Source organism: Hetaerina americana, unplaced genomic scaffold, assembly GCF_022747635.1.
Source record: "Hetaerina americana unplaced genomic scaffold, ioHetAmer1.1.p SCAF_8, whole genome shotgun sequence".
Taxonomy (NCBI): Eukaryota; Metazoa; Arthropoda; class Insecta; order Odonata; family Calopterygidae; genus Hetaerina; species Hetaerina americana.
In genome coordinates this window covers 18,940,485-18,954,136 of record NW_027287427.1, presented here as the reverse complement: position 1 = coordinate 18,954,136, position 13,652 = coordinate 18,940,485, and the positions used below count along the sequence as shown (strand labels likewise).

Below are 13,652 nucleotides of genomic sequence, written 5' to 3'. Positions count from 1 at the left end.
TCATCATTTAACACCATCATAGGCCTTAATCCGATAGCCCCAGATATGGTTTATCGGAGTCTTTGCCTGGCAAATTGTGGAATGATTAAGCTTATTTTGCTCTTCAGAACCGTAGTTCTGTAGGCATACACAGTATTTACTATATGTATCTTTGTCATTTTAATACTTATGGCTTCCCGCCAAGTGCTTAAATAAGTTGGAGGGTCTCATCCCAATTATAGTCGGCCCGAGTCGAGACCGGACAATTCATCCAATTGCGATTCCCGATATTCAGTTCACTTCTTTTCACCGACCTATCAACCTTGCCGTTCATTCCTCACATGATCTGGGAAATGAACTTCATCCTTGCCCCAACTCCCTCCCTCGCTCGCTTCCCGTACCAACAATCACACTCGAGGAGCTGAAGAGCGAGCGTGCGACCTCCACCGTCAGCCAGCAATGCGACCTCCCCCCTCCCTCACTCGTTATCTCCCATTCCGCCAGCTGTTCTCTTCTCCTCCCCCATGCCCTTCTCCCTCCCATGCCCAGACATCTCTCCCTCCCACTCGCCGCCGGAAGGCGAGGCGCGAGGCGACGTCGAGTGTTGCGAGAAGCCTGGGCCTAAGTAGTAGAGAGGCGGACCGCTGGTTGCTCGACCTACTGAGCAAACCAGGGGGAGGAGGATTTCGGCGACCCTTTTTGAGGGTGGCCTATGGGGTGCGCGATCAGTGATTTCAACGGCTGAGTGGCACTATACTCGAGGTCGACAGGGAAGGGGTGATGCAGTGTCCCTTGCCCACCGCCTGAGAGGAAGAGATGAGTGGGAGTGGTGCGAGAAGGGCCGAGGATGGGAGCGGAAGGAAGGCGGCGGAGGATGGCAGGAGAAAGCCGGGAGGGACGCTGAAAGAACTCATCCCACCTGACGGCGGCTATGGATGGGTGATCGTTTTCGCAACCGGACTAACTAATGTAAGTTGCGTACACGTAGCTGTGATCATTTGCCGCCGGGTAATTGGCATGACTCGGCTAACATTTCTTTGTTTTGGTACAACATTGTAATCCGTTCTTCAAGCTGGCAGTTGACTTCATGAAGTCATCGTTGAAGATTCATTTACTGATTATAAAAAAATTGCTTTTGCCACATGCTTTATCATTCGCGACTCTGTTTTTCTTTCTAATGATATATCAGTAGAAAAAATGTTGTATACCAAGGTAATAACTTTTATCATTATACTGAAAGGATAACATCAAACTATTATCGAACGGATTGTACACACTGACGCGATGATTGATGTTTTAATTTCCCCGTAGTGCATGCAAAAGCTATGCCGTTTATGGCAATTAATAAATATTAATAACGCTGGATACTATTTATTAATGTCCCGTTGAAGGTATTTTTAGACGAATACAGACTAACGACCGCTGCATTTCTAATCCTCGCCTAACAAGGCACCACGGGACACCGTATGTTGTGACCAACCCTTCTTATATTCCGCATTCTTTCTTCCTTCAAGCAGTACAACATATTATGCTTTTCCTCCTCCTTCATAGCTACCTGACTTGCTCCTTTTCACAATCTTGAAAATTCCATACCGATCAAAGGCTGTGAATCCACATGTCTTGCCTCTTTCCTATTTCTCCCAATAACCTTCTTTTTCGACTTCCATGAGTAGAACCTTGTTGGCACGAGGACAGGGAATACATCTCTTCAATGAAATAATCCTCGAGTGAAACTTCAATGGAATGATAGATTTCAATATTATATTTAATCTATTACATATACTGGATAAGTAACAGAAGTAAAAAATATCTCACTCGACAAAGTAAAACATATTAATTTGGCACAAATCCATTTTCAGTAGGCTTAAGCAACTTCTGGATAAATTTTGGCTTATTATATCTCGAAAAGACGTTTAGAGCTCATCAGAGAAGATGTAGGCAGACTGGATATATAGTATCTTTAATTAATAATAAAATAAGATTTATTCGCAACCTTAGCATGTTTCAGACTACTCAGAGGCGAGTACGGATGGAGAGCCTGATGTGGCAGTGCTAGGAAGAAATGTGACACAGGTTTGTCCATTGTCCCCAGCGCTGTCCAACGTATAACTGGAGAAAATTGCTAAAGAGTTATGAGACAAACTAGAAATAGGGATGAAAGTCGGAGGGGAATTCATAAAATCAGTTAGGTTTATGCATAGTCAAGCTTTAGGCGGCCAGCCTAGGGATTTGCAATCAATGCAGGCCAAATAAGAAAACCGGCGTATTTTATATCGAATGAAGATCAATATAGACTAAACAAAGGTTACGAATCTTACGAGATGAAGGAAGAATATGTTTAACGTTACAATGGGAAGGCAAAAATTGGGGCCTGTATGTGCCCAGGAAATATTTTTGACTAAAATGGAGGAGGGACTTGATGCCATGGGCATAGAGTAAGGATGTTAAGAAAAGACGTTAAAATTTGTTATCAAGAGTGGTTTCGAAAGATGCGAAAACATGGTCATTGAAGCAAGACGACAGGTGTTAATGAGAGACTTTTGAAATGTGGTTCCGGAGAAGGATGGAAAAGGTAAAGTGGACGGAAAGGAATAAAACGAGGAGTTTCTGCACATGATTGGGTTGGAGACCGGGTTGGCGGGAGAAACCCAAATGAGGCAGGAAAGTGCACAGAGTGTTATTTGAATGGCGATGGAATGCTGACGACTGTGATACAGGAGAACACGTTAATTAAACACAATATGGATAGGAAATGGTATGGATGCTGGGGAGAATATAATGAGATAGAAAGAATACGAAATTGAAGAATAGCGTAATATAGTGTAGGGTTTTAGTATCAGGGCGGGTGGAACCAAAGGAAAGAGCGTGGGGAAAAGTTGGGGGTAGGTGGAAGGCTGGAGGCAAATCTAGCAGAGGGTAAAATAAGGAATGAGCCATCTGAGAAGAGGATGTACATTGAGGGTTCATGCGCTAGGGTTGCCTTATACCCATGAAGAAATGTCTATCCGGTACAAGAACCGAAAACTATGAGTATTCAAGTTCTCTCGGGTTTCCCACCGGGTCAGGTTGCAGTACACCGACGTTTCGAAGGCTGACTCTGCCATCGTCTTCAGGGTGAAGTGACTTCACCCTGAAGACGATGGCAGAGTCAGCCTTCGAAACGTCGGTGTACTGCAACCTGACCCGGTGGGAAACCCGAGAGAACTTCTTGAATACCATACGCCGGGAAAACCTGAGATCCTTCGAAAACTATGAGTTTGAACCAGCTCCACATTTGGTCAAGATCAATTTGGCGGTCGATTGGTGGTTTTAGTGGATAAGGAGTGAATTACTTCAGTTGGCACAGCGAAAAAGATAAAAAGGATTAACGAAATAATTGCGGTGCGCACAAAATAAACTCTTTTACGCGCGATAGAGGACAGGATGTAAGAAGTGTCCTGATTCGCATCTAGAAGTTTGTTAGATGTTTTAAAAATTGTTGATGCTACTTCCCTAACATTTTGGAAGTTGCTTATAATCGGAAGTGACAATATTACATTATCACATTCTCACCTATTGGCTTCAAAAGGCATGGGAGAATAAGAAAAAATGGAGATGTGTCCAATTTCTAGAATTCAAAAAATTTTGCACGGTGGCGAAACCATTTCTAATCTCTTCTCCCTCATTTACATCTATTTTTTCTCAAAATAGTCCCTACTCTGCCGGCCTCCACTGCTCTCACTCCACAAGAATGCTGACTGCCAGCTTGGTCTTGATCGAGGTCAAGGTCGCACCGAGTTTGCCGTTGCCCCGATCGGACAAACCACCGCCTCACACATGCATACTTTTCAAAATTCGCATGCTGACCTTCCCACACGCGCACCCCTAAACCAACCCTTTAACGCCCGCCAGGGTGACACGGAACCCCTTTTTGGTTGCGCCTATTGGGTTTTCTTTTGTATTTCCTTCCCCCTCCGCTTTTCGTTGGCCCTGGCACCTGCTTCAGGCTGTTCTTGACCTTGGCAATTACACGCGAACACGGACTTCCCAGTTCCCTAACTTTATACCCCTCTGTCTCTCTGCTCGCACGCCTCTTCATCCTTCGTGCCTCGCCAGCCTCCAGCATACGTGCGCCTTCTCCCTCTGTTCCACCTCAAACTCCCCCTCCTCTTCGGTCTGTTGAACCGTGGACATCAAAATGTTCAAAAACAATTATATGCCCAATTAAGATAAAATTGTTTAGTAATTTCTTCTCAAATATCGGTAAAAAATAACAGCAAATATACATACTTCAGCGGCCGCCGTTGAAAGTTGAAACAGTTTTAGTTTGCTTGAGGCAATGGTGGAGGTAACATGCATTGAAATTTAAATTCGCCTGACAATCTTTTTCAGAGGACTATGTACTGCAAAGAGAAGCTTATGTTTAGTTTATTTATCCCCATAGGAGAACTTAGTGTTGGTTTTATATGTTCAAAAATGAGAGAAAGTTAATTTCAAAGGAGGCTGGACTCGGAGCAACAGTCTCTGCTGTTACGGAAGTAAACATTATCACCGCCATGCCAGAGGAACTCGTCGAATGGCGTTAAAACCACTATGAGCCCTTGTTGACTTTTTTAAGAAAAGGCTAGTGCCATAAGATTATTTCTCTCCATCCTTCTTCTCCCATCCCCCTAAAATCTTACCTCTAGCAAATTAGCCACTTATCCCTAAAAGTGCAAATGATCTTGGCTGTATGTACCTTCCTAATAACTACTTCTACTTAAAGCAAGACAATTTTAATGAACATTTATACTCTTTCATTGCAGTTTTGTATTATACCTCTTATTCAGAATTTTGGCCTCTTGTATAAGGACAGCCTGAAAAAGTGGAATATCACCACTGCCGAGTATTCGGTTATGATGAACCTGCAGTTTGCAATATGTAACGGTGTGGGTAAGTTTAATCAAATAACTCTTTATTTTCTTTCGAATTATTTCAAAAATTAACTGCAAATATATCCATTTATTTTTACCATAAATCTCTATATATTGCTATTATTGGAATATTGCTGTAATTATTCTGATTTTAAAGCTATTGAAACCAATATTTTTCTGATTAGCACTCACTCTGACGTATTTATTTCTCTTAAACTATAATACTATATTTAGAACCTTTGACAAAGTGATTCACAAATTTTGAACTCGATGATTCTTTCTTTTCTTCATTTATATTTATGTACTGGTACATTCACACAAACACACCCAACTCACACCTAAAAACGCACACATATACGCAATTTTTTATATTTTACCGATTAAGGTACCTTAGGATGGAATTTGTCCTACACAACGGTACATTCCCTTGCGCCTCCTAACAAAGCCCAACCCGACATCCGACGCTGCATTGAGACCTCTTCAAATCTGCATGCTTCCTTCCCCACTCATTCCATCCAAGACCCCCTCTTCTATTTTTTTCCTCACTTTCCTAACGTCCTCCCGTCAGTCATCACCATCTCGTTGCAAGTCAAAACATTTTGCATTCTTCATCCCTGTCTCCTTAGGATTTCTTTTAACAACCCCCTCTCTCCCTACAATGCCTAGATCCTCTTCGTTTGTTTTACTTTTTATTCATTTCAATTTTTCTATCATTATCCACACTTACAATGCAAAATCCTCCAAATATGAGTATTTGTTCGCCGTTTGGCGGGATTTCGTGTTTGAATGTATATATGTAGATATGTATGATATATGTATGTATATATATATATATATATATATATATATATATATATATATATATATATACAATGAGCTTTTACACTCTTAAATGGGTGGACCCTTTGTCTTTGACTAGTTTTAAGCATTGTCAAACATTTTCACAGGATTAATAGCCGGGCCACTTTTGAAGAATTATGGATATCAGAGAGTCGCCGTATCGGGTGCCGTGATGATTAGTGCCTCGGCTGTGTTGACGTCGCAAGTAAACAAGTTATATTTATTTCTTCTCGCTTATTCCATACTTGGAGGTAAGTTATTGGAACTTTTTGGCAAACAAATCACATTTCTGATATTGGATTACGGTAAAAATAATTATTTTAAAACTATTTCACAAGCAATTTTTCATGCATAAAATTAAGCTATGTGTATAATAGCAAAATGGCATATCAAAATATTTAGTTTCAAAAATAATTACAACTATATACATATATATATGTATATATATGTGTGTATATATATATCTTTATATATATATATATATATATATATATATATATGTTTTTAATATATATATGTATATATATATATATCTTTTTAATATATATGTATATATATATGTGTATATATATATATATATATATATAGATATATGTATACACATAAATAAAATGTACATATATTTGCTCCCACATTTTCAATGGTAAAATACTATATTCTGAAGCTGGTAAAAACTGCAACACCAGCAAGCCATTAGGGAACGTGAAGCCCGGCTTAATTGTAGGTATACTATATGCGAAGGCTGAGTTCTGTCGGTATTCCATCACGTTCCACGTTCGTTTTTTCTGTGCTGACAACATTGTTCAGCAATGGCAGGATTATTGAAACACTCAAAAAATAATCCAAACAAACTCTAGCATACGTCATCTAGCTTATCCAGGTTAAAGGTTCTTCATTTTTAATCATCTTTAAATAGGCAGCTTGATGGCGATGCTGCGTTCGGTTTGGTTTGATTTTGTAAAATTCTTTGCCCGTTTTATGGCGCTGTTAACCATCCTACCTAATAATGTTTACAGGTCATTTTGCAATTTCGACTTAGTCACAAATTAGTTCCCAATAGTTGAAAGTCGGTATTATTTGTTATTCAGTGGTCTTTGATGTTCCTGGAGGCGATACTAAATAGCTCTTCCAACCTGCCCTATGTTACACTTTTTACAACTACACTTTATGTGGTCGGTTCTTTCGTAGGCGGCGTGTATGATGCGGTCCTTCGATTTGCGCATCATTTAAACTGTTGCAGCGTGACGCGCTTTCCAAGTATTCTGGCGATCTTCTCTGGGGTGTCTACCACGTATAATATCGTTGCTTACGCTGTCAATTTAGGTCAATCACCTCCTTCGGAGGTACTTTCTCAGACCATATCTTGGATCTGGTTTTCTTTCGTGGCGGTTCGTCTAAGGAATGATGTCTTCACTTATTGATGACCAAGAAGTCCGACGGGAAGCTGGGTCATACAGTCTACCAAATATAATGAACTGACTATTAGACTTCTCCTCACCATCTTTTAACGTGGAAGGCATCTCAGACCAAGACATTTGTTTAATGGGAATAATCAATCTCGGTCGGTAAATCACTCATATAGGAAGGGTACGCTTCAGCCTTACATTAGAAAGGAATCAGCAAAGAATTAGTCCTAATATGACTGTCGGTGATTGTTTTTCTTGAATTGATCATAGTTCTATACTTCCTCGATATTGGGAATCTTAACCGCTCAAGATATCTAAGATGATTGTCACTTTCAAGTTCTTCCTGATATCACTCTTCTTAATGAAGCAAGTGGCTCACGCTACTCGCCGTAGTTTATTATATTCAGTGGTTTGTAGTCGCGGTCGGTGGGTGCAGCCAGTTGGAGGAGTCTTAAGTATGGTCTCATTATTCAAAGGCGATTTTCCCTTGGATCTTGGTTAGAGTGAGACGAACGGTTTCTTCAACTAACTTAGGGCACTCACTACAGCGTTTACCATGTCGGTTGCCCATTTAATTAACTCAGACCAGAGGAGTCGCCCGGATAACGTGACGCAAACACGTTTCCATTGGTTACCTTTTAACTTCAACTCCTCCATCCACTCGAATAAGGTATTTTTTAAGTATCGTATTCAAGCCGTATTTTAGTTTAGTTGCTACCCGAGTGGTATTGGAGGACTGTGCTGTCACCTTCGTACCATCAGCATAATTGTGTACTTGACAAGCCATTGTCTAGTTTCTTCAAAAAAATTCATTTTTTCTTTTCGTACGAAAACATTACTTACATCATAATAGCGATCATGAGGGTGACTAATTACATGCCCGTTACGTTTTCGCATCGCGAAAAATAACCCAATTTTTTTCCTGGACAGGTGCAGGTATAGGTTTTGTGTGGATATCGACATCCCTTGCCATCAACACCTACTTCAAGGCACGCCGCGGCGTAGCGACGGGAATCGCCTGGGCTGCCACTGGCTTGTCTCCTGTCATCTTTCCTCATCTGCTGACCTGGGTGAGAACCTATTACGACCTTCACGGAACAGTTCTCATCACCGCGGGGCTCATGATGCACTCGATCCCTGCCACGATGCTCCTGCACCCCGTCGAGCGGCACGCCGAGTTCAGGGAGGTCGAGGGCGACGAGAAAGCGGAGGAGGCGGAGGAGTCGAAGGGCCTCGTGGAGTCCGCGGAGAGCGGGGCAGAGGCGGCGGAGGGATTTGGGGAATCGGAGGCCAGCTGGTCTCGCCGCACGAGCCTCCTCCAGCATCGGAAACGCCACTCACTGCCGCGCACCACTGCCGGTGGCGGGGACATCCTAGTGGACACGCAGGAAACCCTGGGATTGGAAATCGCGACCCCGATAAGTCTCCACTCGAGCCGGTTGTCGCTGGACACCACGGCGGGGACGACCTTGAGACGGACGGCCGGGCACAGAGATTTCTCCGAGGTCCTCGAGGAGGCAAAACAGACATTGGATTTGGAGGCGCGGCGCCAAGCAGACTCTCCGAAGGAAACAGGGGGGGGCAGGCGGCGAAGGCTGAATCACTGCTTCGGTTCCTGCCTGAAAAGAACGGTGGAATACTTCGACCTCGATCTATTGTGTGACACACAGTTCTTGATGATCTTCATTGGAATGACTTTAGCTTATGGCGGAGAAATAAACTTTAGTCTTCTCGCTCCGTTTGTGTTTCTAGACTACGACTTCTCCTTGGAACAAGTAGCCACGCTAATGTCAACTCTGGCTAGCGTAGATTTGGTTACCAGGTTCACGATGCCTTTTTTTTCGGACCATTTCAAGTTCGATAGCCTGTTAATGTATGCCATCGGGCTCTTTCTACTGGGAACTGGTCGTATCAGTAAGTTAAAAATATTGTATGATAAGAGTTTTGATGTTAATAACTTTAAAGTTTCTTTGAACTTAATCAAAATGATGGTGAGTGCCAATTTTGATTAATTTATCAGCCTAAATTCACGCTATATTACACTTAGAGCAAACAATAAGAAAGCCTCCGTTTGCAGACATAATTTTCACTAAATTCTGGGGTGACGTGAAGAAATTTTCATGCATTATTGCTTATGAAATTATTACTTCAAGGCGGGGATCACTATAGGCATTTGCATTTAATATCTATGGTTCAACATTAATTGAGGTCAATATTTTACAACTTAAAATTTAAAAAAAAAACGTTTACCAATAATTTATGCACACAGGTAGATACCTTTCACTTTGCACACACCTTTGCTGAGCCTGTGGGATTAGAATTGAATGAAAATAAATGTAAACAAAAACAATGATTATGTGGCTTTTAAGGAAGAGAAAGGATAAGTGAAACGTTAAAATACAAGAGAAAAAACTAGGGCAGGTGGAAGAGTTTACCTATTTGGAAGTGTTCTGGACCATAATGGTCAAAGTAGCAGGGACATCAGGAGAAGAATTGCGTTAGGCTGAGCAGCCTTCACAAGGAGAAGATAATTGTTAACAGGGACGTTGAGTAAGGATGTTAGGGAAAGGCTCGTCAAAACTTTGATACAGATCGTGGCTTTGTACGGCGCGGAAACATTCGCATTGAAGCAGGATGGAGGCTTTTGAAGTGTGTACCTGGGAAAGGATGGGGAAGGTGCAACGAACAGAAACGAGAAATAACGAGGAAGGCCTAGACATAATGAGGGAGGAGAGGGAATCGCTGGGATAAATCATTAGGAGATGGGAAAATAGGAAGCAAAGCATATGTATTGATTGGCAGTGAGATGTTGAAGACTGTGATAGAGAGGAGAATGTTAGGAAAATGAGGAAAGGGTAGAAATAGGATAATTATATTGGATGGAATGAAGTGGCGAAAGTGGCATGCGGAATTGAAGAGGAATTTTAAAAAGCGGCCGATTTTAGGTTGTGCTTTTTGACTAAGAGACGGAAGTAAATGTATTTTAGTACACTTATATAGGCTATGTCCATCCAAAACCTCCCTTAACCGGTAGGGTATCTATGATAATACATTTCACACATTCCTAAAATGACTCCAGAATCGCTCGCTAAACGGACGGAGCTTTCACGCCTGTAAGTATTTTATTGTTAACATCAGCAATGGGATTAAAACAACTGCCAATTTTGTGAAGAGCGAATCTGTAGTAAGTGGATAATTAATACCTGCTCTTGAATCAATGGAGTAATTTTCGCTTTTCAACAAGATGCCTTGATAATATTAAGACAATAAAATACGTTATCTTCCGTCAATAGACGCAGATCTAAGGGGATAATGGATAGCTCCCGTTACATGTTATAGCGTAATACGGAATTTCATCATATTTTTGTATTCATGAGTTAAAAATTCAGGTGATTCAAAAACAAAATATCAAACCATCGAGTAAACTTTTTACTAATCAACTGTCCCATGTTTCAAATTTTGAACAATATTCCCGCAGAAACGTTGGTATTTTTAAATTAACCACGCCTTTGCTTAGCAGTTTGCCAAGTTTTCTTAGCTGTCCGCACTTCAACTCTTTTTCGGAATCTTTTTTCCCAAAGTTGTAGCGGGTTTTAAAAAATCATGGCAATATACAACATCAATAAATGAATCTTTTTTCAATTATATGACGTCAAACGGAAAATCTTTAATTCTGAATGATAACCACAACCGATGCCAATAAAATTATTTTCCCTATTGCGCGTGCAAGTGGAAGGAATGAAAGTCCATTAGCTGATAACAGGATAGATAACAGCACATATTGATTCTTTGGTAACTCGATGAAACCTTTGGGAAACAGTTATAGCGACAGTGGGAAGTTTGATATAATTGAGCTAGAGAGGGGGTTGATTGGTGTTATCACAATTAGTATTCATCGATTAGCCCCTACATATCCAGACTTTTAATAAAATATTGATTTCGAGGCTTAACTCTATTTTGATGACGAAAGTTCTTCTGGTTCTAAAAATTTTCTGGGGCATTCTTCTCTAGAATAAACCATGCTAATAATCAATTAGCAATTTTAAAAAATTCTAATGATTAAAATTTCTCTCCATATTCAGTGTTGGCACACCTGAGTGGTTTCAGTACCATCATCAGTATCACTCTGTGGCTAGGGTTTGGAAAAGGTTTGAGAACTGTTTACATGACTCTCGTCTTGCCTGCCATAGTTTCGCTGGAAAAGTTACCCTCGGCATCTGGGCTACAGACTTTGGCCAACGGAATATTTTTCTTCACTATAGGCCCCTTATTCGGTATGTTTGAAAAATTCACAATCCATTGGTTATGGGGACATTGTTATTATTTCTTTGATCAGATTTCACTTTCAGATCTTCCCTAAATTTACGATTGAATGCTTTCGCGAAAATAATAATCGTTTTTGTATTCATTGACTAATTAACTTCTTTTTGTTTTAGGTTACATTCGAGACAGCAGCGACAACTATACGGCAGTTCTCTACGCAATCGACTTCTTCACGTTCGGGGCAATACTAGTGTGGTTATTGGCAGCTGTGTACACAAGGAACCGCAATCGGAAGGACGCTGGAGGAAAAGCGGCGGAGAAAATAAAACTAAATGCGTAAACTCTGTGGATATTGTAGAATGGCTAAGTACGGTAAACATGCGATAAGAATAGGGAAGTCCTATTTATTCGTTCTTCCATAGTTCATTGTTCAAATGGCAACAGCGAAAAAACAAGTCAGAACAATTAAAAAAGAGAGTCATCAGATTTACATTTGAACTTCTTTCGATGCCTTCAAAAACGAAATTGTGGATATTTTTTGTCAATTCAACAGAAAGTGTGTGTTTGATGGAGAATTAACGTTAGAACTGCTGTGTTTTTTTCTTCTTCAGACGAAATATTTCACGGTGCGTTCAAGCATTGGTCACACAAATAAATATTTCAACGCCACACTGAAACAGAGTAAAGCTTAAAATTTAATCAAGAACAACTATCAGTCAAAACCGCATAAATAACTACTCTTTTGAAAAAGAAGAGTTGAAAAACTAAAAATATCAAATTAAAAAAGTATATTATTAAAATTTTAGAAACGTTTAAAAGTATGGCACCCGCTAATATAATGCTCAGTGGGAGATTCTCTCGAGACAAACAGGAACCGATGGATTAGCTATTATGATGACTTTCTTTCTGCCGCGTGTAATCAGTATTATTATGATCAGGAATTCATATGTACTCATCTTAGACCCTCGCAAGTATAATCGTCGTCATACTATTGGAATTACATGAAAATTGTACAGATGGGGCTTGTATTCTTGTGAATTCAAATCTTATCCATCCAGTATTATCTCGTGTATTATAATAAAATTCAATACTGAGAAACTTATTCTATTTCATTTTGGGGCAGAGAGTTATACTCCTTATCCTGAAGTCACAGTTAGATCTGCCATATTTGCGCTTGTATTTTAAAATAGACGTAAGTAGATTTTATGATTGATATTTTGAAACTTACTTGAAAAAAATAGGACATGAAAATACAGTATTCAAGCGGAATGAGAAATCCTACCTTTCGGATTTGCACTCGATACGTAGGATTAGATTTGAATCAATTTTCTTCGAGGTTCATCATTATGTTTCAACTCATTCGATGCGATTGCCTGAAAATTCCTTTTCACGTGCTCTTATGGACGTGTTTAGGATTGCTGTTTTAAATTTTCTATCACCTATTCATTGCAAATTATCCATTTTTTTTAATCAAATGAATATAAATACCAAGATATTAATCAATGCATATTTTAAGATTTTCTTTTATAAGCACGTCTAGAGTGAAATAGTCGGCTGATTTCCTGAAACTCTAGGCTTACATTATTTCATTCAGTGAATAGAAGAATGGAGCGGAGAAATGGCGGATCGCTAATCACATTGCGCTCGAAGCTAGGTGCAATTCTCATTTAAGTATCTGTGTCATTTTCTTCCCGTCATAAATATCAGTTCAGCGGCTAACCTTGGCCCAAGAACTATTGCATTTTTCAATTGAAACTCAAATGCTTGACATCTCAAGCAGCAGGAAAGCATTAAAATGCAGTATGTACCAACAAATCATGAAATTTTGGGATGCAATTTCCTCTATGACCCAAATAAACCTATTTTCTATGCACAACCTTACTTTCGGTACCTCTTCCTTTGCACTCATTTACATAATCTGCCAACCTACGCTATCATTTGTTGAACTTATGAGACCTAAAAATGTACCCTGACCGAAGTTTTACATATTATACGTTCAAGGCTACTTGCGATATTTTTGCTTAAATTATCTCTACGGTTCCCAACTGGAAATGACCAGTTCGATTTCAACGGACTCTGAAAAGGATATGGTTTGTTTCTATCGCCATCAAATACATCCATTCCTATTCTAAAGATGTTATAATTTTCCATTGGAGCATCATATTAAATTGCATTTTGATCACCTGATGTTCATAGCTATGACATTATGTCTTCTCATTTCATATTTTGCCAAAATATTTTCATCATAGTTACCCCAGCTGTCTCATGTATC

At 40.0% G+C, this 13,652-nt stretch overlaps 1 protein-coding gene across 1 annotated transcript; it reads left to right on the top strand.

Moving 5' to 3' along the window:
- Positions 1-558: 558 nt before the first annotated feature.
- LOC139697641 (monocarboxylate transporter 9-like) lies at positions 559-11,740 on the top strand. Its single transcript, XM_071596427.1, has 6 exons — positions 559-948; positions 4,764-4,890; positions 5,819-5,962; positions 8,048-9,031; positions 11,200-11,391; positions 11,554-11,740. The coding sequence occupies exons 1-6, from the start codon at positions 796-798 to the stop codon at positions 11,718-11,720; spliced, it is 1,767 nt and encodes a 588-aa protein (XP_071452528.1). The 5' UTR covers positions 559-795; the 3' UTR covers positions 11,721-11,740.
- The last annotated feature ends 1,912 nt before the right edge of the window (positions 11,741-13,652 follow it).

What these genes read in the sequence shown, in the direction of transcription:
- LOC139697641 (XM_071596427.1), top strand. Translation starts at nt 796, where the DNA reads ATGAGTGGGAGTGGTGCGAGAAGGGCCGAGGATGGGAGCGGAAGGAAG. An exon ending in ACTGGGAACTGGTCGTATCA is followed by an intron (nt 9,032 to 11,199) that starts GTAAGTTAAAAA and finishes CTCCATATTCAG; the next exon opens with TGTTGGCACACCTGAGTGGT. An exon ending in CACTATAGGCCCCTTATTCG is followed by an intron (nt 11,392 to 11,553) that starts GTATGTTTGAAA and finishes TTTTTGTTTTAG; the next exon opens with GTTACATTCGAGACAGCAGC.